Source organism: Seriola aureovittata, chromosome 4, assembly GCF_021018895.1.
Source record: "Seriola aureovittata isolate HTS-2021-v1 ecotype China chromosome 4, ASM2101889v1, whole genome shotgun sequence".
Lineage (NCBI taxonomy): Eukaryota > Metazoa > Chordata > Actinopteri > Carangiformes > Carangidae > Seriola > Seriola aureovittata.
Genome location: NC_079367.1, coordinates 30,283,628 through 30,308,878, shown reverse-complemented (window position 1 = coordinate 30,308,878; position 25,251 = coordinate 30,283,628). Strand labels below are relative to the sequence as shown.

Below are 25,251 nucleotides of genomic sequence, written 5' to 3'. Positions count from 1 at the left end.
AATTTCATGCCGCTTCTGTGTCGTTTGTCCAGTAGAGAAAGAAGCAGATCCCTGCCAAAGATGATTCTGTTTCTCTATGTGCGTGTGCGTGTGCGTGTGTGTGAGTGTGTTGTCTCTCTAGCTTTGTGAGGACTACTATGGTGAGGATATTTGTCCAATGCAAAGGTCAAGGTCTGGTTTTAAGGTTCAGGTCAAAACTAGGTCTAGGTGAGGAGGGGTGGCTCAGGATGATGGGCTTCACAATTAGGGTCCTCACAAGTGAAGAAAGACAAAAGTGTGTGTGTGTTTGTGTACAGTAGAAGACAGCAGATCTGATAAACTCAGCTTGTCTTACACTGTCTCTATTCTGAAGGGGCATCACTGCTCTGCTCGTCCAATCAGAGAGCTGCATTGCAGACGGCTGCTGTCAGAGGTCTGATGGAGGTTTGATTTGATTTTCAGAGAATGTGAAAGAAACAAAAGCTGCAGATCTACAGAAACATAATAAACATCAAGGATAATGATTCACACACACAAATCTTATAATGTGTGTCGTCTATGTCACTTCAAAATAAAGGTAAAAATACTCCGCTCCCAGTAAAAGTCCTACATTTAGTTTTATGTTATTTCAGTAAAAGAATAATCTCAGAAAAAATTCAAGTGTCAAAAGTAAAATTGTGATCTGTATCTACCCTGTAAGAATCAGAGTGGACACTATGGATCTTAACATTTAGAGTGCGAGTTAAACAATGACAGTCAGGGGGGTGAACATCGGGGCATCGTGTAGCGTAGTGGTCTAAGCAGGCGCCCATGTGTAGAGGCCACAGTCCTCGCTGCAGTTGGCCCCGGTTTGAGTCCCGCATCAGACGGCCTTTGCTGCATGTCGTTCCCCCTCTCTCTGCCTCCCTGTTTCCTGTCTCTCTACTGTACTATCAAATAAAGGCATAAAAAAGCCCCAAAAAATATACTTAAAAAAAAAAAAAGAAACTAGCTAACATTCATTAGCTAAACTGTAACTTAAGGTAAAGTTAGAAGCCAGCTAATATTAGTTTGGTAGACTGTAACTTAAAGCTAAAGTCAGAAACTAGTTAATATTAGCATTCCTCCTTAGACACAATCTAATTGCATGCTAGAGAGTTAGCTACTGCTACTTACATTTACGTGCAGTGTCTCAATTTGCTTGTATGACACTCAGGAGCAGAGAATTGAGGGCATGAGCCATCAATGGGAGCGAAGCAGGCAGAGAAGATATGCAGCTAATCACAAGGTTAAGGAATGGTATGGTCCACTTTAAGGATGTCTGAAAAGATTCTTCCATTCATGAATATTGGAAATATATTGTTATATTTACAATTACAGGTAAGAAGGATATATTATTTAAACCCCTGTTGGAGGGGTCCAAATCTTAATCTAGCCCCCCCCCACTATCCACCTATATTTTGAACCCCGTTTTCAATTATTCTACTCTCCGTCAGACACATCTGTTGTTTTTCTTCATTTGTCACTTTTGTCCTTAACAGGATCCTGTAGGTGTGATGACTCTATGGTTCTAGGTACATTTACTTAAGTACTAAGTAATTACTAAGTAATCAGCAGGTGGCAGAATAATCAACAAACTGAAAACATAATATTTATGTGAAGAAAATACACCTTTATGAAGGTTGTTGCGTTCAAACTGCTGTTGTTTGTTATGTTGTTGGATCATTGTGTGTTTCTTTATTACTAACAGCTACACAGCCCAACAACAGGATTTCAGAAAGAATGCTGACCATGTTGAAAGAGGGGTTGACTTCATTTCTGTGTTGGAGTGTTTGTCTTGATGATAGAGGAGACGCCGGGGCAGGGGCGGGGCTTACAGTAGGAGCGGTGCTTACAGCGTCTTAAACTGGAAAATTAATACACACACACACACAGACACACATACACACACACACAGACGGCTGTTCTGTCCAGAGCTAGAGTCTCACCTGAGCCCGTCGATGTCTGCACGCACAGGTGAGTGACTGAAATAATAGGAGTGTTAGAGAGACTGAGGAATTTAAACTGAGACCAGGTTATGACACCAGAGAGAAGTGATCGATCGATCCATTAGCCTATTGAGTGATTAATCAATATCAGAGCAGCTGTTCCACTAAACAGATGTTCAGGAGGGTTGTACCATCTCACAGAAACACAACTGTTGCCAGTTAATATTTGTCTCAGGGTATTTGTCAAAAAGTGACCCAGGTCTTCTGACCCTAGCCTGCAAATACTGTTTTATGTTGTTAATATCTGTTTTTATCAGGTGGTTATTGTGTTCCAATCTGTCTCCTAAAGTTAACTTCATGTCTGTTTCTCTTTTAAAGCCTCTGTCCGGTTTATTATTAATAATATTTCTGTCTAATGAGTAATGACTTAGTCACTGTGGACTGATCATACAGAAAATACAGCCATATTCATGAGTTACTTATGGAGTTTTGCTTTCTGTAAAAAAAAAAAAAAAAAGAAAAGAAAAGAAAAACAAAAAACACAGAAATCAATTTAACCAAAGTAAAAACAAACAGTTGCTTATTTATTTAAACTGAATTTAAATTAATTCCTTATATTTCCTGAATTGTATTGTAATTTACACAGAAAGACAAATATTTATTAATGTTTTTAGTAAACCTGCTGTGTGCTGATGGTTATCCATAAAAAATAATGAATGGAATTCATTTATTGCACTGATTGAACACATTGTCTCAGTTTGCCCTGTTGTCAATATGTAATTACCATAATCTTTTTAAATGACTTACACATCAATTCATTTCTAAGAAAGGTAACACTTTACTTTAACCCCTTCTATTTATCCTGTATAATCAAACAATTATTAGTCGCTTTATAACAGAGTATAATGTAGCTGCAACTGTAAGAGCATCTCTCTGGTTTCTAACTGATAATAATGTAGTTGAAATCCGATCTCAATGTTTATTATTGTGTTATCTATGTGTCTTCTCCTGTGGATATTCATAAACCCATAAAAGAACATGTTCTTACAGCTCACGGCCACATTATACTTATAATACTTATTTTATTATTAACTGTTTTCTATTATCATTATTATTATTATTATCAATAATCAGCTAATGGATACATGAATTTCCCCTAGGGGATAAATAAAATATCTATCTATCTATCTACATATATGTGTGTGTGTGTGTGTGTGTGTGTGTGTGTGTGTGTGTGTGTGTGCGTGTGTGCGTGCGTGCGTGCGTGCGTGTGTGCGTGTGTGTGCGGTTCTGCAAGGGGAGGAAGGAGAACAAGGTGAGGGACAATGAGGACGAGAAGGGAGCTGAGGGAGGACAGCACCACACTCATTGACATGGAAACCAAGCCAGAGAACAACTATGGCAGCATTAACATGGTAACAGCTTTCTGAATGTGACCCGATCAATAAGAAACTGATAAATCAGTCTGACAATTAGCCCTCCAGAGGGAGAGAAGAAGAGAAGGAGAAATATGAAGTCAGAGAGTGGAGTCCCTCAGGGAGGCGTCCTCGAGCCTTTACTGTTTTCATCAAACCTTTTATGGATGAGAAGAAATTCAGTTCAGTCTCAGAGAAAAGATTCATTCTCTCCAAAGTTGAATCTATAGCCTTTATGTAAACACTGGGGAACAGGAGCCCTTTTTAAATGTGATGATTTAATGTCATAAAAGCAAAGTAACATTACAATGGTAATAGTAGTATACCATACCCCATAATTACATTATATTTACACCACTGAACCTCCCAATTTTTCCAGTTGCTATTGAAATTTCAGCATATGTCCAGTGAAAAACAAGTACAAGTTCAATAGTACAAAGGTCAGCGGTAAACTGGCTAAAAAGAAACATTTAGATCATCAAAAACTGAAAAATCCTGTAAATGTGATAGGAAACAGGGATAAAGAAATAGGTAAAGTTCCATCTGTCCTGCAGCAGTGGAAGTAAACGAAGCAAAAAATTCCTCCAGATTGATGACTGACAACTCTCTGTCTGTACAAACTGTGTTCCTACACCCACTACACTATTTGCAGATGCTACATTTTACAGATGTTCCCTGAATCCTTCATATTCAGGCACTGGGTAGAGGCTAACTATAGGGCACATCATCAGGCACCATTGTGGAGAGAACATCACAGTGAGTTCAGCTTCTGGTTGATTAAAAAATTAAATACAATTTATTTGAACAAGAAAATTCAATGATTCCTTTTTTTGTTTAAAAAAAATCATTATTTATTTGTTCTATTCTTTGATTACAGAAACACCAAGTCATATGTAAATTTAAATATTGACTGGAGAAATTGATGGTTTCTTATAAACCAATCTTATTTTTAAAAGAAAAATATCTAAGACAAACAGTAATAACACCAGGGACCAGAGATGCTAACACACAGGTAATAATCAAAGACTGAATCTTTCGTTTAAGGATCTACTTCATGTCCTGACTGTAGTGAGCTGAGTCTAAACCCCCTCACATACCCTGCCTCCAGCTCATGTTTAGCCTATCTTAGCACAAAGACTGTAACCAGGGGGACACTGTTAATCTAGCTCCATCAAAAGAGAAAAATGGCCTAAGGTTTGTCCAGGATCTGAAGTGAGAGCAGAGATCAGCAGCTTCAGTATCCTTCAATGAAACTTTGTGAGTGTTTGTTTTACTGTGGCTGCAGCAGGAAACAGGAAGTATGTTTGATTAGGTGAGACAGAACGGCTCCACACAGATTAACACCGACTGAGTGATGAAGCATTAAACAGTAGATGTTTGTTTTGTTCTTCCTCTCATCACCATGATTGTCGTCAGTCCATTAACAACAATGGAGACGTGAAAAAGCAGGAAGAGTCAAATCTGCTCTGGTTAACTATGTGAGGACTGAAAACACACAAACTGATGATGGGGGGAAAACACAACCTTCTGACCTCTGAACCAAAATCAGAAATGCCCATTAAAATGCTTTCTCTCCACTCTAGCATTGTTTTCAGCTGCAGCTGTTTTCTGAGAAACATCTGTTTCAGCCTCTGTCCTCTACCTGCTGAGCAGCAAGCAGCAGATAGACTCAGTCAGAGAGCAGCTGCTGAACACAGTGCAACATTTAGCAGCTAAAGAAGAGCTGATGGAGACCAAACACAGAGCTAAAAGAGAGGGAAGTTAAGTTTAACCTTCAAAAACCTGGAAAAGAAAGCAGGATGGATTATTACATCAGAATTTGTTCTGATTCTCCTGTGCTGTAAAATATGAGTGATTTGAGTGATATCAATCATTTTTAAATTATATTGCAGACAATGAAGGTCTGAAGATTTGATTATGAAAGACTAAAGTTGTTGAAATGTAATTGCAGCACTGAATTAAAGGTGACTTGTGCACCGACATGTGTTTATATGCATGACACAGAAATAACGATTTCAATCATTGATTCATTCAATCATTCATTCATTCATTCAATCATTCATAATCTTTTAAAAATGATTGTTTTGGTGAGATCTGTGAAGAAATAAACACATCAGCTCATACTGTATGTCAGTTATTAAAATAATAATAATCTTTACTTTTCTACACCCAGGTTACAAAGTGCTTCTCACAAAGCAGCAGAATAAACCCTGCAGGTCATATAAGGCAGCAGAGTTAAAACAAGAAAAGTGTCTTAATATTATAGTGCAAATAAACCAAAGGCAAAGTCACCAGCAAGAGGGTGATAAGTAGAAATCAATCCAGGGCTGATAAATACCAAACTACTGCAGAGTCATTTGACCCAGGTGTGAAAACCGATTGTTCCCTTTTCCATTATAGACAAAAGCCTGATGTTTGTGGGTCTCAGCAGGTTTTTTGACCAATGGAAAAGGGGCTTTAAAGAATCTGCCCAAGGTCCTGAAGCTACGAGCTGATTCACATGTTGTTCAGAGGTCAGATATATAACATGGAGAGAGGCCGTGAAGAGCTTTAAAAGTCAACAAGGATCTTCAAATTCACTCTCAAACATACTGGGAGCCTGTGTAAGGAGGTTATACCACTAATAACAAGTGTAACATGACAAGACACAGCAGGGAACTTTTTCAGATTCAGCCTTAAAGTAGTATTTTTGATCGAGATAAAACAGGTGAGAATCTTCAGCCAGTCAAGTGAGAGGATTCAACTCACGATTCAGTCAAATCAGTCTCTTCATTCTGGAAATTCTTGCTTTGTTCTGCAGTATGTGAGTATTTCCTCAGTCTCTGACAGGTGGAATATTTTACCTGTGCTCAATCAGTCTGTTATTATTTCCCAGAATGCACCTGTTCAGCTTCAGGACAGGAACGTGTTCAGAGATGGATCGACTCGAATTGGTGAGTAAAACAAACATGGTGCTGTTGAGTCAACATTACCTGAGAGGACAGGAAGACAGAGAGCAAACAGTAAGGAGGAGCACACTGATGAGCTGTCAGCAGGTAGCCTCTGACCTTTAACATACCTGGACAAGTGTGATGCTGCAGAGAGTCTGACCTCTCTCATCTACAAGGGGTTTTGTCCACAAACAGGGGTTCCTAATAAAGTGCTCGCTGAGGGTATTGTGACATCAGCACAGAGCAGCCAATAGCAGACGGATTAGTCTCAGCAGTGATGACCTGGTTCTAATACTGTGCCTGTGTTGGACAGATTTTGTGCTGGTGTGGGAGGAGCCTCGTAACTCACAGGAGAGTGCAGGTGTTGACCCCACCCACCTGAAATGGAGGGAGGATTTTCTGAACAGACTGAGACATGCTGGACTGCTGCAGGAACAGGTGAGCAAAACAAGCACACATATAAAAATATCTGAGCCTCAAAGAGCTCAGAGAAGTCCTAAGGTCAGACTGAGACGTCAAGACAAACATGAGAATGTTTGAAGAGTGAAACTGTAAACTGATCAGATCCTCCACATGACCTGAATATGCTTAAGTAAACATTCACACACACACATTTAAACTGTGTCTGAAAGTTAAAGCACACAAATACTAACAGCAACATGGACTTAAAATATCCACATTTATTTATGCAGCTGAGCGGACCCTCTAAATATTAGATCACTGTACTACTGGATCATTGACACTGAAGCAGAACTATGGTGTTGCAGCTGGTTGTGTTGGAGCTGACTGCAGAGGACAGACCTGCAACAGACCGTTGTGTTCTTCATGAATTAACTGTCTATTGGTCAATAAAATATTCAAATGTCCATTCCAATGTCCAACAGTCCAAGATGACAGTTTTAAATGCCCTGTTTTCTTCAACCAACAGTCCAAACTGGATAAACTGACATGGAATGGATGAATATTTAAAGGTTCATATCAAGGCACAAAGCACAGTCATAGTCTGAGTATTAGGGCCACACTGAGGAAAAAAAAGAAATCTGGATTTAGAGAATAAAGTCATAATATTCTTAATAATATTATGACTTTTTCTCATAATATTATTTATAACTTTATTCTCGTAATTTCAAATTTATTTTTCCTCAATGTGACCCTCATACTGTTCAACACTCGACATTTTTACAATCTAAATCTGAAAAGTGTCTGTAGTCATCAGATGAATGTAGTGCAGTATAAGTGAGCTTCTGGCTTCTAAAGTATTTTTTCTGACTTCAACTAATTCATTTTCTATACTGTACCTGAATCAGAATTCCCTAAGAGCATGAGGCTCTTATAAATCTGAGATATCCATCATGTTTTAGATGTGGTATAGAGGAGGGCTTGTTCTTACATTGCACTTGGTCATGTACGAAGCTTTATACATTCTGGCATGACTTTAGTGACATTATGACAAAACTTACAGGATTTACTTTGCCATTAGATCCGCAAATTTGCTTGTTAGGGAACTTTACAACCATTAGTACACATTTAAGAAAGTCCCAAAGAAGTTTCTTGCAATAGCCTGGAAGTGCATAGCTGTGACGTGTAAGTCGGATTCCCATCTCCCTATTCCTAGATGGTGCCTGGAAATGAATAGCTGTATTCCAACGAATATATCTGATGTAACAAGGTTACCAGAATTGATACACATTGGTCGTCAGGACAAGCTACATTGTCTCTTTTTTTTTTGGAAAATTACCTACTCCTTTTGAGTAGGGTCTTCCTTAGTTTCTAAGTGGGTGGGTCAGAGAAGAGATTTGGAGTTATGTTTTTGTGAGTTTATGTATGTTTTGTTAAACTGAAAATTTTGAAAATAAAATATATAAAAAAAAAAAAAAAAGCATGAGGCTTTTGTGGTCCCACAGGATGGTGACAATGTGAGGTTGGGTGTTGTCTGTTTAACCTCCATAAGAAACATAATGTTTATGCATCATGTGACCCAGTGAGAGCATATTCAGAGAGAAAAGGAGTGGCCCCAGAGCAGAACCTTGTGGGACTCCACAGGTGATCTCCACAGTGGAGGATGAAGAGTCACCAACTAATCCTGAAAAACTTCTGTTGGACAGAGATGAAGTAATTGTTACATCTGTGTCTCTCTCCACAGAGGGAAGTCCTGCAGACAAAGATGAGGATTTGTTTTGCCCTCCTCAGTGCTCCATGGAGCGTCCTCTGTTACTACGCTGAGGAGATCAGTCTGAGAGTCCCTCTACAGGTAAAACACCTCATCCTCCACCTGGACCTCCTGTCCAGACACAGACCACAGTCCTCACCTGTGTCCCCCTGTGTCCTCTGTTCTCCTTCAGGTGGTCACTGCTCCAGTTATTATCTGGTCTGAAAAGATCCTGTCCAAGCTGTCCCTCCCCAACCCCATGTCCCAGGATGTGCCCAACACCCCACCTGACTACTACACCTGTCAGTTCAAGACCAACAAGCTGCAGAGGTGAGCAACATCACAAACAGACCACTGCTCTTTTGTTTCACCCGTTTATCAAAAGGTGTTTAGAGTCAAGCTTGGAGTACAAGATTTACTGCAAAACTGTTTTTCATCAATAGAAGATGTTGAAAGAAAAGTGACGTTAATGTTCTGTTCCCTGATGAAAACTGTAGGTCAAACATTTGTGTTTAAAGTTGAAACCGTTACAGTTGAAATACTTAAAGAAGTTGAAGTGGCAGCTACCATAAAGAGCTGAAGTTTTTTTATTGTCTCTGTTCAAAGGTGAAGGTCTGAGACATGAAAGGATTTGAAGTGTCAGTTAGAGTGTAAGTCTTGAAACAGGTTCCAGTGTGAGTTGAGGTGTAATCACTTGACTCAGTGACAGAACAAGAGCTGGGAGGCAATTTAAGTGTCCAGTCTAAAACCATTAAAGTTTCTGTAAACCAGATTTTAAACAATACTACAGCAGCAAACAACTATATTCTATATAAAGATATAGTGGAGTAATGGCGCCCTGAGCAGAGATTGAAGCCACACCCCCTCTCTGTGTGCTGTAATCCGTTTCTCTGTTCTGTGTTTTGGTAGACGGTCCAGTAGCATGTGAATGTTAGTGCATGTAAGTCCCCCGTTAAACCGTTGGTCCTCCCCACGATTATAAACACACAGGCTGCTCTCACAGGTGAGGTGACACAATGCAGAGTTCAGGTGAGAGTGATCTTCCAGAATTTCCTCCACTGAAGAAGAAACCACGTTTTCATCTAAACAGACCTCAGACAAGGAAAGAGATGAGACCTGAGCACAGGTGGAATAGACCAAGAACTATTGGCTCAAATCCTGGTCAGCCAGTTCACTGTCAAAACATCCAGAAAGTTTTTTATATTTTTACCAGCTCAATCAGTGTCATTTGTGTGGCCCGGCCCAGTGGATCAGTCCAAGTCTCAATTTCTCTCCCAGTTTGACTGTGGGGCCAGTACTGGTCTGTTTTATTGAGAGGAGAACCCAATGAGCTGCTAAAGGGTCCAGCTGGTCTCAGAACTGTTTTTTCTTCTCCCCCATGTGTCAGAAACCTGATGCTTCATAATGTTACATGTCTGTTTTTATTAGTGATGGCTACGTGATGATGTTAGCTAACTTCCAGTTACCCATATTTTGAATGTGTTTGGCAAATGTTGCTATTGCCGGCTAACTGTCAGCATTGCTGTGGAGCAAGTCACAACAATGCTACCGTGGACTAATGGTTGTGCTTAGATTGTTCAAAACGGCCAGAGGTGTGGCCGACAAAGCATTTGTTTTGGTCTGAGATGCTGATTGTCTAGAGCAACATTTAATGTGGCAGTTAATCTGTGTTCCCGCTCCTCTGATCTGCAGGTTTCTGGGCAGCGACAACCATAAGACGTTTTTCAAGACGACTCAGAGACACCAGGTGGTGAGTTCACAAACCTCGACTCTTCTGAGTCTGTGTGGACGTGTGTGACATGTGACTTGGCAAACACTCATATAAAATAATGGGTCTTGATTTGAATCATTTAATATTCCAGAAAATGAAGCAGCCCACATGTCAAATAACCCAAACTGGAATTATTTCTGAATGTGTAAAATTAAAAGTCAAACTGCAGGTTCATGTAAAGAGCTTATTCTTAACATGTGAGGAGAGTGTCCACGTTTACGTTCAGTTTTCAAATACAGAAGAGGATTAGTGTCACCTGTGAAAAAGTTTTAACTCAGAATTCGCATGGAATTCGCAAAGAATTTCACACGTGATGCTAATCCTCTTCCGTATGTCAACACCTGCACACTTGTGTTAAAACCTAGGTAAAGGAAGCAGAATGGAGTACTCAACCGATATATCATTTGCAAATGTTGTCAATTGTTGGGTGTCTGGGGACTTGGTTGTCCTGGGGGTCTTTGGCCCCTGGGGCTGCTGCCTACTTTGCCCAGTTGGTGATCCAGCCTAGTAAAGCTGGAGATCAGGTTCTTCCTTTCTCAGGTAACAAACAGAAACTTAATAATGTGATTCTATATTTGTGGATTTACATTTTTTCAAACTGTAAAAAACTGTATTAAGAAATTAACTAGTTGAAAAAAACTGAAACTGAAAACTGAAAAAAAAGCCAGTGTGCTGTGTGTTGTTGTTGTTGTTGTTGTTGTTGTTGTTGTTGTTGTTGTGGGTTGTTGTGGGTTGTTGTGGGTTGTTTGTTGGTTTTTCTGCAGGTTGTAAAGGAGAAAATGACTGTGTTTTCTGTTTTCCATCATGAGATAATCTCATACACAGAAAAATCACAACCAAAATAATTCAGTTTTCTGTTCTTTTGTCACGTACAGCATTTGTCCTCTGCGTATTAAGGTCATTTAAAATAGAAAATTATGGTAAAATGTGACGAGGAGCAATTCACAGAATTGAAAAACAGATAACGACTTGATTATTTGTTTACTAGACTGAGTAAAATAATGAAATGAAAAGATGATACGTGGACCCACAATCTTCATTTCTGATTGATCTTACAAACAAGAAAAGTGAATTCAGTTTTCTATTTTATCAGACTTGTTTTTTCTATGTGTGATTGAAGTTATAATTGTTACACAGACAATACTTTGTTAATTACACAGTGATAAAAAAAGTCATAGATGAATAATATGAGCAGATATAAATCATCTGTTCTGATCTTTTAATATAGTCCAACACAGTGAAACAGTCCAGTGAACTCTGAATTCATACCATCTGGTCCTGGTCCTGGTCCTGGTCTGACCAGAATTTGGAGGGAGGGTTGGTCCTCACCGGCTCCTCTGATTGGCTCAGAGATAGAAACCCACTAACTCAGATTCCAGGATGTTTCAGTCAACGGATGGGTGCTGTCGGCGGCAACGCCTCCTCGTCAAACACTATCTACAAACAAACACACATCCTCAATTACACACTGTCTACAAATACACACATAATGTACAAACACACACTGCCTACCAACACTCAAACACAGTTACTCTGGAAACTTTGGAAACTTGTGAATTTCCAAATTACAACTGAAATACAACAATAAAATACTTAATCACAAGTAAAAGTCCTGCTTTCAAATTCCTACTAAGGTAAAAATACAAAAGTAAAAGTAAAGTATTGATACTGGTGGAGTATCAATTATCTCTCCACAAGAGTTTTATTCCTGGCATCTACGTCTTCAAGTTGAGGAATAAAACAGAAACAATTTATGGGTCTGTAAATAATAATAATAATTCCCAGGATCCTGGAAATCATCATTATTATTATTATTATTATTGTTATTATTATTATTATTGTTATTATTATTATTATTATTATTATTATTATTATTATTATTATTATTATTATTATTATTATTATTGTTATTATTATTATTATTATTATTATTATTAACATTATTATTATTATTATATACACATACATAATTGATATTTTGGTGCTGTTTATAAATGTTACAATATAATTAATTAACTGCATGTAAATTTTTAGAAAATCCAAAAACATAAATGGACAGCCAACTTGTACTTAAATCCTTAAATACTGAATTTCATTGTCAACAAAACAGAAGAAATAAGGCAATGGGGGAAAAATTACCCTTTCAATACAAAACTTACAACAAAACTTAATCACTTTCATCTGTTATCATTTTAAAGATCACAATAAAGATTTTATAAAAAAGAACAATTAGGAAAATAAATGACTCATTAGATTAAATTAGGATAAACATTAAAATTTATTTTAAATTATCTTGTGGAGTCCCTCAGGGCAGCGTCTCAGAGCCCCTGTTTTGTTTAATAAACCTTATACAGATTTAAAGGAATAGTCTCAATATTTAGATAAATCTTGATTTCAAAACTCACCTAAAACTCTGACATATGAACTTTGCCATGAAACTATAAGAAAAATATTTATATATTATATTTATATAATTATATTTTATATTTATATAAAGGAACCAACTACCCTTTTTATACATAACTAATTACTATCTGTCTTTATGTTTAAAACTTAAAAAAAAACAACTGATGAATAACTGATTTATGAGACTATATCTTACTATTTATTTACTAATTAAATTTAAACAAACATGTCTTTAGTAACTAAAACTAGCATAAAATTTCAAATTAAGTTTCTAAACTGTGATAACACTTCACCTTTGTTACAAGTTTGACTCTGAAACTGTGGTTGACCTCAGTGATGAGGAAGCTGTGATTCAGCTCAGTGAGTGAGAACATCAAAATAATGTCCGAAAAAGAGACGCAGCTCTGGGCCCAGGTCCGTCTTACAGGTAAATTTAACAAGATAGAAATGTGAAGTTGGAAGCATCCCAGTGCCCCTCTACTCATATTTAACCTGATAGAGATCTAAAGGAACAGCCATTCAGTTACTAGACACTCTTGTTCACTGTGTTTTCCAGAATCAGGTGAGAATATTGATAACCGGTTTCTAACCCTAACCTTAATCTCTGAAACAGGGCCATGACGTGGTCAGCCTGGCTTAGCAGGGGGAAATTGCTAGAATCATATTTCACATATTTCACTTTTTCATAAACACCATGGAAAGAAACCTTCAATCACAGGATTAACATTAGGTCACAGTAGCTGGTGGACAAGCAGGTAGACCAGAGGTGACATGAGGACTGGATGTAGGCTAGTTCCTGCATTCACTGTGTCCTGTCCTTCCAGCTGTATGAGATTCTGGCCAGGACTCCGTATGGTTCCTTGAAGAAGGGGGAGGTGGGAATCGACCGGCTGCTGAGTGAGCAGGTTTTCACTGCTGCCTACCCTCTGCATGAGGTCAGTTCCTCCAGAACATCTGGTCTGAGATCACTTTGACCCCACTGGGACACTCTACTTCCTGTTTCCCTGGAGAGGGATGATAAACACACTACCTCTAATTGTCTCTTCTCACTAAATGAGCACATGAAGGTTTTTGATAAGACCCCTCAGGTATCCAAACTGAGCATCAATCTTATTCTGTTCTTATATTGTGTGTTTGCAGGGTGGGTTTCAGCTGCAGACCCCCCCAGTGCCACCCGAGTGTTTGAGGCTGAGACAGATACTGTATGGTTACTGGGCCCAGTGGTCTTGCTGGAGACGTTACCAACCTCTGGACCACATCAGGGAGTACTTTGGAGAGAAGATAGCACTTTATTTTGCCTGGCTCGGTAACTATAGCAACAACACTACTAATGAACTATTACTATTTGTCAGATGTTTTAGCATTAACTCTCATAACTGTATTTGACTGTGGGTCTGCATAGTAACTGTGTGACTGTAGGTTTCTATGGCAACTATCTGACTGTAGGTTTCTATAGTAACTGCATCTGACAGTAGGTTTCTATAGTAACTGTGTCTGACTGTAGGTTTCTACAATGGTTGGCTGTTACCGGCGTCTATTATGGGGACTCTGATCTTCCTGTTTGGATTTTGGCTCATGTCCAGTGATGTTCCAGCGTAAGTATAAACTGTGTGTATTCAACATGCTAAAATGCTAAAAAGCTAATATGTCAGATCATGACCTTCCGGTGATTATCACCTTTGATGTAGGAAGGAGGTGTGTGACAGTGGAAACACCTTCATCATGTGTCCCATCTGTAACATCTGCTCCTACTGGAACTACTCCAGCATCTGTGTCAGCTACAAGGTACCTGTCTCCCCCTGTTCTTCTCTCTGAACATCTGTATGTCACTTTGACCACTTGCCTGTCTCTCTTCAGGCAGGTGTCCTGTTTGATAATGGAGGGACAGTGTTTCTCAGTGTCTTCATATCCCTGTGGGCCGTCACCTTCCTGGAGTACTGGAAGAGAACCTGTTCAGCTCTGTCTCACCGGTGGGACTGCTCTGACTTCCAGGAGATCGAGGTTCCTGTCTTAAACCTGTCTCCCACCATGAAATAATAAAGGTTTCTAAACTGTGAACCAATGTGTGTAGAATATGGATCACAGTACGTGAGGGTTTCTGTTTATATAGCCTATTATCTTCCATCAATATATGATTTATACCAGAGCTTCTTAGCCTGATGATCAAGACCCCCTGCACCCCCCCGAGGGGTCATGATTGATTCTTGTTTTGTGAATGAGTGAACTGTGACCCCTCTGCTAACCCTCACCATCCTCTACAGGAGCGACCTCGCCCAGAGTTCACAGCCATGGCACCGATGACCGTGAGGAACCCAGTGACCGGAGCAGAGGAACCTTACTTTCCTGAAGAGAAACGGTTCAACAGAACTTTGACTGGCTGCATGGTCATCATCATCATGGTGAGTCTCCTGTCCTCTGACCCTTAAATCTCTGGCTGCTCTAACAGTGGGACATTCCATTGCAGCCATGGGTGGGTGACAATATAAACAATGGCTGTGGTGAACTAATTTTAAAAGTAGCGTGTCCACCGACCATGACCTGACTGGACCATACACCTGGGCCTTGGGCACAGATAAGGGGGGACTTCCCAACAAGTCATATAAAGGGCCTCTTGTCTCATTGGGCCCCTGGATTCCCATTCAGAGCCGACTGAGACATGAAACAACATATTGACACACGTTATGTTTCAGAAGTAGCAGTAAATCGACCTTCCTGTTTTCTGTGTGCAGTTGACCGTGGTGTTGATGTTCCTCATTGCCATCATTCTGTATCGTACCATCCTCACCATCATCATCTACAACTCCCACGACAACTTCCTCAGCTTCTCTGTGAGTACAACTCAGGGTAGGAATTTCATGGCGGCAACGATGACCATGCCCCTCCCTCTGACCGTGATGCCACAAAGAAAATTGTATGCCCTAAGGCCACCATGGCCTTTGTGCCCATGCTACTGTCAGCATCTCGTGGTAGCTTTGAAAGTATCACTGCAGCAGTCCTTGCAGCTTGGGCTGGTTGTGCACATATACTGCACTGTTAACTGCTACCTAACTAGTTAACTCTCTGCTCTGGTCATCAGCATCACTGCTCTCTCTCTCTCTCTTTGTCTCTTGCCCGCCACACACGGCATAGGAGTTATTCTTGAAAGGAGCTGCTCTACTGCTGTAACAATCTTCTGTTTCAAACTTCTCAGACTTACTGCACATTTCACACAGAGATGATGAACCGGTGTAATTTGCTCGTTTATTTGCTGCTGCTGCTGCTGCTGCTGCTGCTGCTGCTGCCTCTTAACATTTAATGTGCAAGTTCAGTTTCTACACACATTGGTGTTTAATGCTGCAATGCTGATCTCTGAACAGTAGAAGCTGAATGATGGACAACTTCACAAGTTCAAGTCCCTGTCAACAGGACACAGTCACACCCACGAAAACTTTCTTGTATTTTCTTATCAGAAAGTCATGTTATTTATTTAGGCCTCAATCGCTCAGTGGCCTTTGTGCCCTAAAAATGTTTGTGTCATCAAAGGCCAAATGGCCTTGCCTTTAAAATGACGAAGTTGGTTTGTGTGTGTGTGTGTGTGTGTGTGTGTGTGTGTGTGTGCGTGTGTGTGTGTGTGTGTGTGTGTGTGTGTGTGTGTGTGTTCAGGCTCAGAGGATAGCCAGTATTTCAGGATCAGTGTTGAACCTGTTGGTGATCCTCATGTTGTCCCGGGTTTACACCGCACTGGCCCACATCCTCACCCGCTGGGGTGAGTCACATCCTCACCTTCACCCTCCTCATCCTCAGTTTTAGCCTTAGACTTTTAAGAAATTTCTGTCACATTTAAATCATTTGATTTAGAGTTTTAGTAAATTTAGACATTTAGGTCTTAATTGATGTATTGTATTGTATTGTATTGTATTGGTCTGTTTTCATAATATCATTTTTCTATTAGTCACTTCTTTGTTTATGAAACATGACCTTTAAACAGATAATAACAGGTAATGTTGATGTACATTTTGTACATAAAGAGGATTTTGATTTTGCTTCTTTTTAGAAAAATTGCTGTCAATGAATATTTTTCTTGTACTCTGTTGAAAAATGATTCTGTATTCTTCAGTATTACACCGAACAAACGTGTGTGGGATGTTTGATCTATTTTTGATCTAGTTTTTTATTCCTTTATTAAGTGATTACAAAACAAGTAAAGACAAGTGTAACAATAGTGAGATAGATTGGACCAAACATAGAACAGAGGATACAACAAATACGTAAGAGAGAAACAACAAAAAACATTAAGAATTAAAAGAGAATATGAAGAGAGAATAAAGGAATAATGACAGTAATTTCAGAGGCTACCTAGTCGGAAAAAAATTCAAATAATAATAATAAAATAAAAAGAATACATATCTATATATATATATATATATATATATATATATATATATAGTTAATTAATAGTATATTAAAAATTAAAGGAAATTCTGATTACATTATTGTATCCGATTTTAATTGCAGTTATGTAGTTAGTATTTGTCTTGAAGGATTCGGCAGATGAAATGAGTCAGTCTAAATGTACAGTGTGGATTTATTGTGTGTATTATTATTGTGGTACTGATGTATTTCTCTGTGTGTTTCTGTCAGAGATGCATCGCACTCAGAGTAAATACGAAGACATGTTCATCCTCAAAGTTTTCATCTTCCAGTTTGTCAACTTCTACTCGTCTCCAGTTTACATTGCTTTCTTCAAAGGCAGGTGAGAACCGATCCAGCCAATCAGAGCAGGCCTCACAGGTTCATGACCAGAGGCCTTTTTATTGACCTAATCCCAAATCCCCCTTTTCTCTTCTCTCTGACCTTCCCCCTTATTCTATTTTTTCATCCTGCTTTTTTTTTTTGTTTCTTCTTTATGTGATGATGTGGGTGATGTAACAGATTCTCAGTTTTCACTTTCAAAATTGATTGAAAGTTCAAACAAACTGATTAAACTACAACCAAAGGTCAGGACATTTTGTCAGTTACCAGAGGGTAAGTTCAAACAAACTAACTGACTCAAACTAGTCTGTTCTAACCGACCCTCTGATGGTCAGTTAGTCTGTTCTAACTGACCCTCTGATGGTCAGTTAGAACAGACTCTTATGGGATGTGTCAGGCTGGATTGTTGGAGTTTGTGTAACAGGAAGAAGCAGACACTGATGCCGACAAAAAAACATCACACAGTGTTAACAGCATGGTGCATGACGATCATGTTTGTTTGTTTGTTTGTTTGTTTGTTTGTTTGTTTGTTTGTGTCTGTTCAGGTTTGTTGGTTACCCTGGAAACTTCAACACTCTGTTTGGAGTTCGCAACGAAGACGTGAGTCTGTCACCCCGTCTGGTGGCCTGATGATGATGATAAAAGAATACAGAGCATTGACTCCCCCAGAAATAAAATGAAGTAAAGAAGATAAAGAACGTTTTACACCACTGCTGAAAGACTCCCCATATAAAGGATTTAACTAATTTATCCATGAACTTGTTAACACTTTATAAATCATATATAATATGTTATAACACATTAGATAAAAAGGCCATCAGTGACCTGTTGCTTGCCAAATAGTGAGCCCACATTTCTCTGTACTGTTCAGCCTCATGTCTCATTTGTCACTGAGCTTTCTTTGTTTTCTCCATCATCAGCATTTGTACCTGCTGCTTAATCACATGCTTGTTCAGTTACTAGAAATTAACCATCGTCAGCATCTTAATGGTCAAAATGTTTCATTTGGCAGATCAAATTATGACAGATCACATGATCATATCAAATGAGCAGATTCATCCTCTGAGGCCTTGGCAGTGTTGTTTAACTTGACATGCTCTCAACAGTCGTCCTTATTCTAATCACAGCTGTTGATCACATTGTTCTGCTCAGTGGAAATTAAAATGGAGATGCTTTTTGCTGGTCGGTCTCTTCTTTAGGACTTGGGACATTCCAGCTAGAACACAGGTGAACCTGGTACCTGGTGAACTGCTCCTCCATTCTTTGTCCCACTGTTCACATCTCTGTGATTCTCCCTCCATCATCTTCATGTTTCATTATCTCATTTTACAACCATTTATTTATCAGTTGCTAACATTTAGAATTGGTAAAAGGAGCCTTATAGTAAATTGTAAAACACATCATCATTCATTAATGAGTAACTATTATTTATAATTGATAACTGATTAATAAATGGTGATGGGTATTACACTTTACAATACTCCTTTTACCTGTTATAAATGGTAGTAATTCATTAGTAAGTTAAATGAATAGTAAGCATTAACTTGATCTTGCCAAATAGTGAGCCTGCATCAATGTATGAAAACTGTTTTATTCCTTGTTTAAAATTCTTTAATTAAGCCATTCATAAATCCTTTATAAGGGTAGTCTTATTGTAGAGTGGTAGGCAGAAAAAACTACAAAAATGTGGCTAAAACAAATGTGGAATGTCTCTTGTCTTCCCAAATAATATATCAACAATAATACGAAGGACATAGATATTTATCTATTTTATATATTAATGTCTATCCATCTAGATACAGTGGACATAGATAAATGAATATATAGACTTGGTAGATATCTCTGTATTATTAATGCAATAACTCACTTCAAAAGAATTACCATAGTTAATACTAATGATAATATTGATCTGGCTGGTGCAGTGATCTCCTGCCTTATTAATGTTTAAGGCGGGGACATGGGTCATAGGTAATTTTCTTATTTATATTTGTTTGAACAACAACAGAAGTTTATCCTGCTCTTGTGTGTCAGTGTGGAGCAGGTGGGTGTCTTATTGAACTGGCTCAGGAGCTGCTGGTCATCATGGTGGGAAAACAGCTGATCAATAACATCCAGGAGTTCATCTTCCCGTAAATACAGACACACACACACACACACACACACACACACACACACACACAGTCATGTGACATCTCTGAATGAAACTGAAAGCTCATTATTTGGCAGGAAGGTAAGGACATGGTGGCAGAAGAGGAGGATGAGTCCACGGCTGAGAGAGGTCAAGAAGGAGGAAGGAGAGGAGGTTCAGTGGGAGGAGCAGCAGCAGCAGGAGGAAGAGGAAGTCTCTCCCTGGGTGGCAGACTACCAGCTGCTGGTCTGTGAGGGACTCTTCAGTGAGTACCTCGAGATGGGTGAGTCCAGTCCTGCTGATACTCCTGCATTTGGTTCCTGTAAATCTGGTCCACGACTCTTCACTGACTCCTCCTCTTTCTCCTCAGTGATTCAGTTTGGTTTCATCACCATCTTCGTGGCGGCATGTCCTCTCGCTCCTCTCTTCGCTCTGATTAATAACTGGGTGGAGGTGCGACTGGACGCTCAGAAGTTTGTGACTGAGTATCGCCGTCCAGTGGTGGAGCGAGCTCAAGACATCGGCATCTGGCTCCCCATTCTGCAGTTCATCACACACACAGCCGTCCTAAGCAACGTAAGACTGTGATCCTGCATGCCTGTCTCTGTGAGGACAGTTTGTCTACTCCTCAAAGAGTTGTTTAACAGAGTCTCAACTTTCTAGGCTTTCCTCATCGCCTTCACCTCATCCTTCCTGCCCCGTCTCTACTATCGCTACACCAGAGACAGCTCGCTGAGCGGCTTCATCAACTTCACTCTGGCAACATCACCACACAACTACAGCCAGCATCACACCTCCTGCAGGTAGGCAAAACCACTGTTCCTATGGCAACACCAACACACATCCTGCAGGTAGACTAAAATCACTGTTCCTATAGCAACACCAACACACCTCCGGCAGGTAGGCAACATCACTGTAACTACAGCAACACCAACACACCTCCTGCAGGTAGGCAACATCACTGTAACCACAGCAACACCATCACTCCTGCGGGTAGGCAACAGCACTCTTACTATAGCATTACACCCCCTGCGGGTAGGCAACAGCACTCTTACTATAGCATTACACCCCCTGCGGGTAGGCAACAGCACTGTAACTATAGCAACACACATCCTACAGGTAGGCAAAATCACTGTTACTATAGCAACACCGACACACCTCCAGCAGGTAGGCAACATCATAGTAATTATAGAAACACCAACACACATCCTACAGGTAGACAAAATCACTGTTACTATACCAATGCATATTCTCTAGGAAGGCAACATCACTGTAACTGCAGCAACACACATCCTACAGTCAGGCAACACCACTGTAACTATAGCAACACCAACACACCTCCTGCAGGTAGGCAACATCACTGTAACTGCAGCAACACACATCCTACAGTTAGGCAACACCACTGTAACTATAGCAACACCAACACACGTCCTACAGGTAGGCAACATCACTTTAACTATAACTACACCAACACACATCTTTAGGGTAGGCAACTTTACTGTAACTATAACAACACCAACACACATCCTGCAGGTAAGCAACATCACTGTAACTGCAGCAACACACATCCTACAGTTAGGCAACATCACTGTAACTATAGCAACACCAACACATATCCTTCAGGTAGGCAACATCACTGTAACTACACCATCACACATCCTGCAGGTACATATGGCAATGATATTGACAGTGTTTCTAATGTGTCCGATTTTGCTGATGAAGCAGTATGAAGTCTACAGGCTATCCAATGATAGAACTCTCTCTCTGTCAGTCATATCACTCTCTCTTTAATTTGAATATTTACAATCATAAACACTATAGGTGATAAAGTGGTTATTGGTGTGGTTGTACCAATCACAGCACAGAGATTGTCCTAACACAGCGGGGGAAGTGCACTGTCAGCATCATGATGTCAACTGTTGGTTGTTGCTGTTCTTCTTCTCTGCAGGTATCGAGGTTTCAGGGATGAAAATGGTGAAAACACACCTGAGTACTATCACCTGCTCGCCGTACGTCTTAGTTTTGTCATCATCTTTGAGGTCAGTTTCTCTTTTACATCAGGTTCATTAGATTAAGTTTGTTTACATAAAGGTTCAACTGGTTCTCCTGGTTCACCTGTTTCTCCTGGTTCACTGCTGTTGCAAATAGCATTGTAGCTGCTTTGGACTTTTGCTGATTGAGAGGCAGCCTTAGTGTTGATCATTTAATACGTGAAGGAAACTGCAGGTCTGGGTCCTGGTGAGTTTCTGCCTTGACATGATGAAGGTTTTTCCTGTCTTTCTTCCTCAGCATGTAGTCTTCTTCATCGGCCGTCTGATTGACATGATGGTCCCTGACATCCCTGAGGAGGTGGAGATGAAGATGAGGAGGGAGCACTATATGGCTAAAGAGGCACTGGCTGAGAACCAGGTACGGTGGAACAGATCAAGGTTAACAGACTTTCATATGTAATGATTGTGCACAAGTCCAGTTCATCACAGTGTATCTTAGCACACATAAGCTGTATCCCAATTCAGGGACTGAATCCTTCAGAGGAGGCGGTCTATGAAGTTGTGGTCCTTTGTGGCTGTCACAGACCACAAAGACAAAACCAAAATGAAATGGTCTGGCCTATGGAGGATTTTCTCTTTGCATCACCAGCCCTTACCGTTGCTTCACAAAACATGGCTCCTGTCGCCAGTTGCCAGACAGTTGTACCGTTAGCTGTTGAACTGAGCTGAAACCCAATATTACATTTAACAGTCATATCCTCAGGCTTTCTGTCAGTGTTGTTTGCTGACATATTATTTTCGTCGCCGGTGCACAATGAATTTCAGGATAGGTTGGACCATGAAGAACACAGCTGTTGGAGCCTTCGTTGTCTAGGAAAAGAGGGACTCATTTGAAGGAGCGTATGAAATGGGACAATCTAGTTGCGCCACTGTGACGCAATCGATCTTCAAATGCAGCCTCTGAAGGATGAGACCTCTGAATTGTGACACAGTTATGCTTTCAGTTAGAGTTTGGCTTCGAGTCCTGTGTTCTGTGCTTCCAGGCTTTGGGGAAAACCGTGTTTCCCTCTGGTAAGGACACAGTTTCCAGTGACCTGCGACAGCGTGGATCTAAACCTTCACCGCCACCGCAGAGGGACTCCCCCCCACCAAACCTGGAGGAGATCCCAGAGGAAACGGACACGAAAGGCAGCTGCTGAGATGAAGCACAAGTGGACTCTGTCCTGGATGTCGTCCCACTACCTCAACATCCACATCTAAATGACTGATCAACCTCCCTGACAGATCCACAAAACCCCTGTGAGACCTCTGCACGCTCTACAAGAACTGTGTGTAATCTTTAAAGATCTCTACAAGACCTACTGTAGAAGTCCTAAAGAGTTCCTTGCTACAAGACCAACAGGTGAACAGGACTGCAGCCTTTTGTACCTTTGAAAGGTGTCTCTGTTATTCTGTGGTAGTATGAAAATATTGGTGGACAAAATATTAGAAACACTTTCGGATGTTTGCAATGCTTTGGCGTTGATTCTTGTTAGGTCCATTAATTTAACAAACTCCTGTGTCCTATTGCTGAGAAAACAGACCAGGATTTTGTCATCTGGACTGTGTTAAAAGGCATCCACATGAAGAGATTCCACAAAGATCCCTCACTAGTTTTATATATTTTTGATACATTTACGATTGTAAATATCATAACAGCAGTTTAAATACATATCTTGTTGATAAATTAATGAATGTGTCTGGAAAAGGTTGAATATATGACGAATACATTTCTTATAGGAGTCAGGTGTTTGTGTTTGTTAATGTATCCTCATCAGATCAGCTGTTCATTTTGGAGAAGCAGAGAATCCTTCACACACTCCACACACACATCACATGGGGATTTATCTGTGATTCTGCTCCACTTCAGATCTATACAGACATGATGCTTGAAATTGAAGCCAAACAGTTCAATCTTGGTTTCGTCAGACCAGAGAATTATGTAGGTTTCACTGAGCAGAGTCTTCTATTTGGACACACAGATTGGTGGAGTTCTGCAGTGATGGTTGTCCTTCTGGAAGTTTCTCTGGAGCTCTGAGAGACCATCAGTTTCTTGGTCTCCTCTTTCTGGTGTCTGTTAGTCCAGGTCCAGCTCTAGAAGAGTCCTGGTTGTTCCAGACTTCTTCATGTCAGAATGATGGAGACCACTGTTCTTCTCAGGAACCTTCAATGCAGCAGAAATATTTTTGACCCTCGACACAATCCTGTCTCTGAGCTCTGCAGTAGTTCCTTCCTCCTTGTGTTATTTGCCATCCGATCTTATATAGACAGGTGTGTTTTTTCCAAATCATGTCCAAATCATCAGCTGACTTTACCACAGGTAGACTCCAATCGAGGTGTAGAAACATCTCAGAGATGATCCAGAGAAATAGAGGAGCCTGAGCTAAATTTACAGTGTCACAGCAAGTGTCTGAATACTTATGTCAAAGTGAGTTTGCATTGGTTTCTAAAATTCTGGTTTTGATTTGTTATTACGGGGTATGGAGTGAAGATTTAAAATGAACTTAAACAATTTGTTCATAAGGGTGAAACAACAAAATGTGAAAAAGGGGTTTCTGATGCACTGTAGATGCTGAACTTTCTGCATTCACACTTGTCTTTTCTGTTTTCATAAAGGAATTCACACATTGCAACAGAACTAATGAATCTTATATCAATAAATAGATTTCAAAACGTTTTATTTCTGTAACAATGCGTGTATTTAATTAATACGGGCTAACAAGTTAATTGTTAGCGTTTTAAATTTGTTTAAAGGTGCAATGTGTAAGATCTGGCCAGAATTATAGTTTAAAATGTTCAAAAAAATTAACTAGCACTATCAATAGTAGGCTATTTGAAGGAGCCACAGTGATGATGTCATGACCAAGACTTCCATCTATTGTATTTCAGAGATATCTACTGAAACGAGCATGCTAACCAACTAGCCCCGACCCTGGCCGTGTTGTAATACTGTAGACACACTAGATGCTGTATGAGTCAGTGTAGTGTCTAGTCTGCTCACAGTCCCACGGAGAAGAAGAGCTTCCTCCTGAGCTTGAAGTTACACTACAGCTCCAAAAAAAGAAAAAAAAAAGCTGCAGACGAGCATCATAGAAACGCAGATATGGCTGGAGCGCCGAGAAAGCGATCTTTATCTCCATCCCGAAGAACCGTCAAGAAACCACGTTCAACAGCAAAGAAGCACAACACGGGTAAATCCTGATGTGGCTTCCAACAGCTCCAGGCGAGTAAAGAGACTTTTCCTTTAGACTGGTGAGTCACACCTAATGATGGTCTGTAGCCAAAAGTATATTTAGTGCAAATGACAAACCGCACTGACAAACACTTCAAGTTTTTTTTTTTTTTTTTTTTACAAATAAGACAAAGAGACTGTTTGATCCAGAACCAGCAGGTTGAGGATCCACTGCCTAGTACTGTATTTATTTAAGCATATTCATATCTATCATCACTATCTATCATACACACACAACAGACCAAACATGTTTGAATATAAAGGATTTGTATGATCTAAACTAATTGTCCTATCACATCTTTGTCTGTATCAGGATCAGAATTTCTGTCCAGTCCTCCCCAGTGATGGACCAGCACCTGCCTTTTCTTCTGCGTCTGGCTTCATCAGCCATCAACAACCACATTACAGTAACACCTTGGAGTATTATCCCTGCACAGAACTGTCTTTACTGTCTATACTGTGATCTTTTCCACATCCTGCTCATCAGGAGTTTTATCTACATACTTATGTACG

General features: G+C 39.9%; 1 protein-coding gene across 2 annotated transcripts; it reads left to right on the top strand.

Annotated features, from left to right (window-relative positions):
* The first annotated feature begins 26 nt into the window (after nucleotides 1–26).
* On the top strand, nucleotides 27–24,728 carry ano7 (anoctamin 7). 2 transcript variants are annotated; one of them, XM_056373527.1, is made up of 24 exons: nucleotides 27–1,974; nucleotides 3,244–3,361; nucleotides 6,237–6,294; nucleotides 6,605–6,729; nucleotides 8,435–8,542; nucleotides 8,634–8,770; nucleotides 10,133–10,190; nucleotides 13,442–13,552; nucleotides 13,758–13,923; nucleotides 14,122–14,212; nucleotides 14,306–14,402; nucleotides 14,475–14,618; nucleotides 14,879–15,016; nucleotides 15,347–15,445; nucleotides 16,260–16,362; nucleotides 17,238–17,349; nucleotides 17,894–17,948; nucleotides 19,380–19,477; nucleotides 19,575–19,759; nucleotides 19,847–20,052; nucleotides 20,140–20,279; nucleotides 21,425–21,515; nucleotides 21,766–21,885; nucleotides 22,511–24,728. In XM_056373527.1, exons 2-24 carry the CDS (start codon nucleotides 3,272–3,274, stop codon nucleotides 22,664–22,666), a joined length of 2,688 nt encoding a protein of 895 aa, XP_056229502.1. In that variant the 5' UTR covers nucleotides 27–1,974; nucleotides 3,244–3,271; the 3' UTR covers nucleotides 22,667–24,728. The 2 variants fall into 2 exon arrangements, with proteins under 2 accessions (XP_056229502.1, XP_056229503.1); XM_056373528.1 differs by lacking the exon at nucleotides 22,511–24,728 and adding an exon at nucleotides 22,293–22,498.
* The last annotated feature ends 523 nt before the right edge of the window (nucleotides 24,729–25,251 follow it).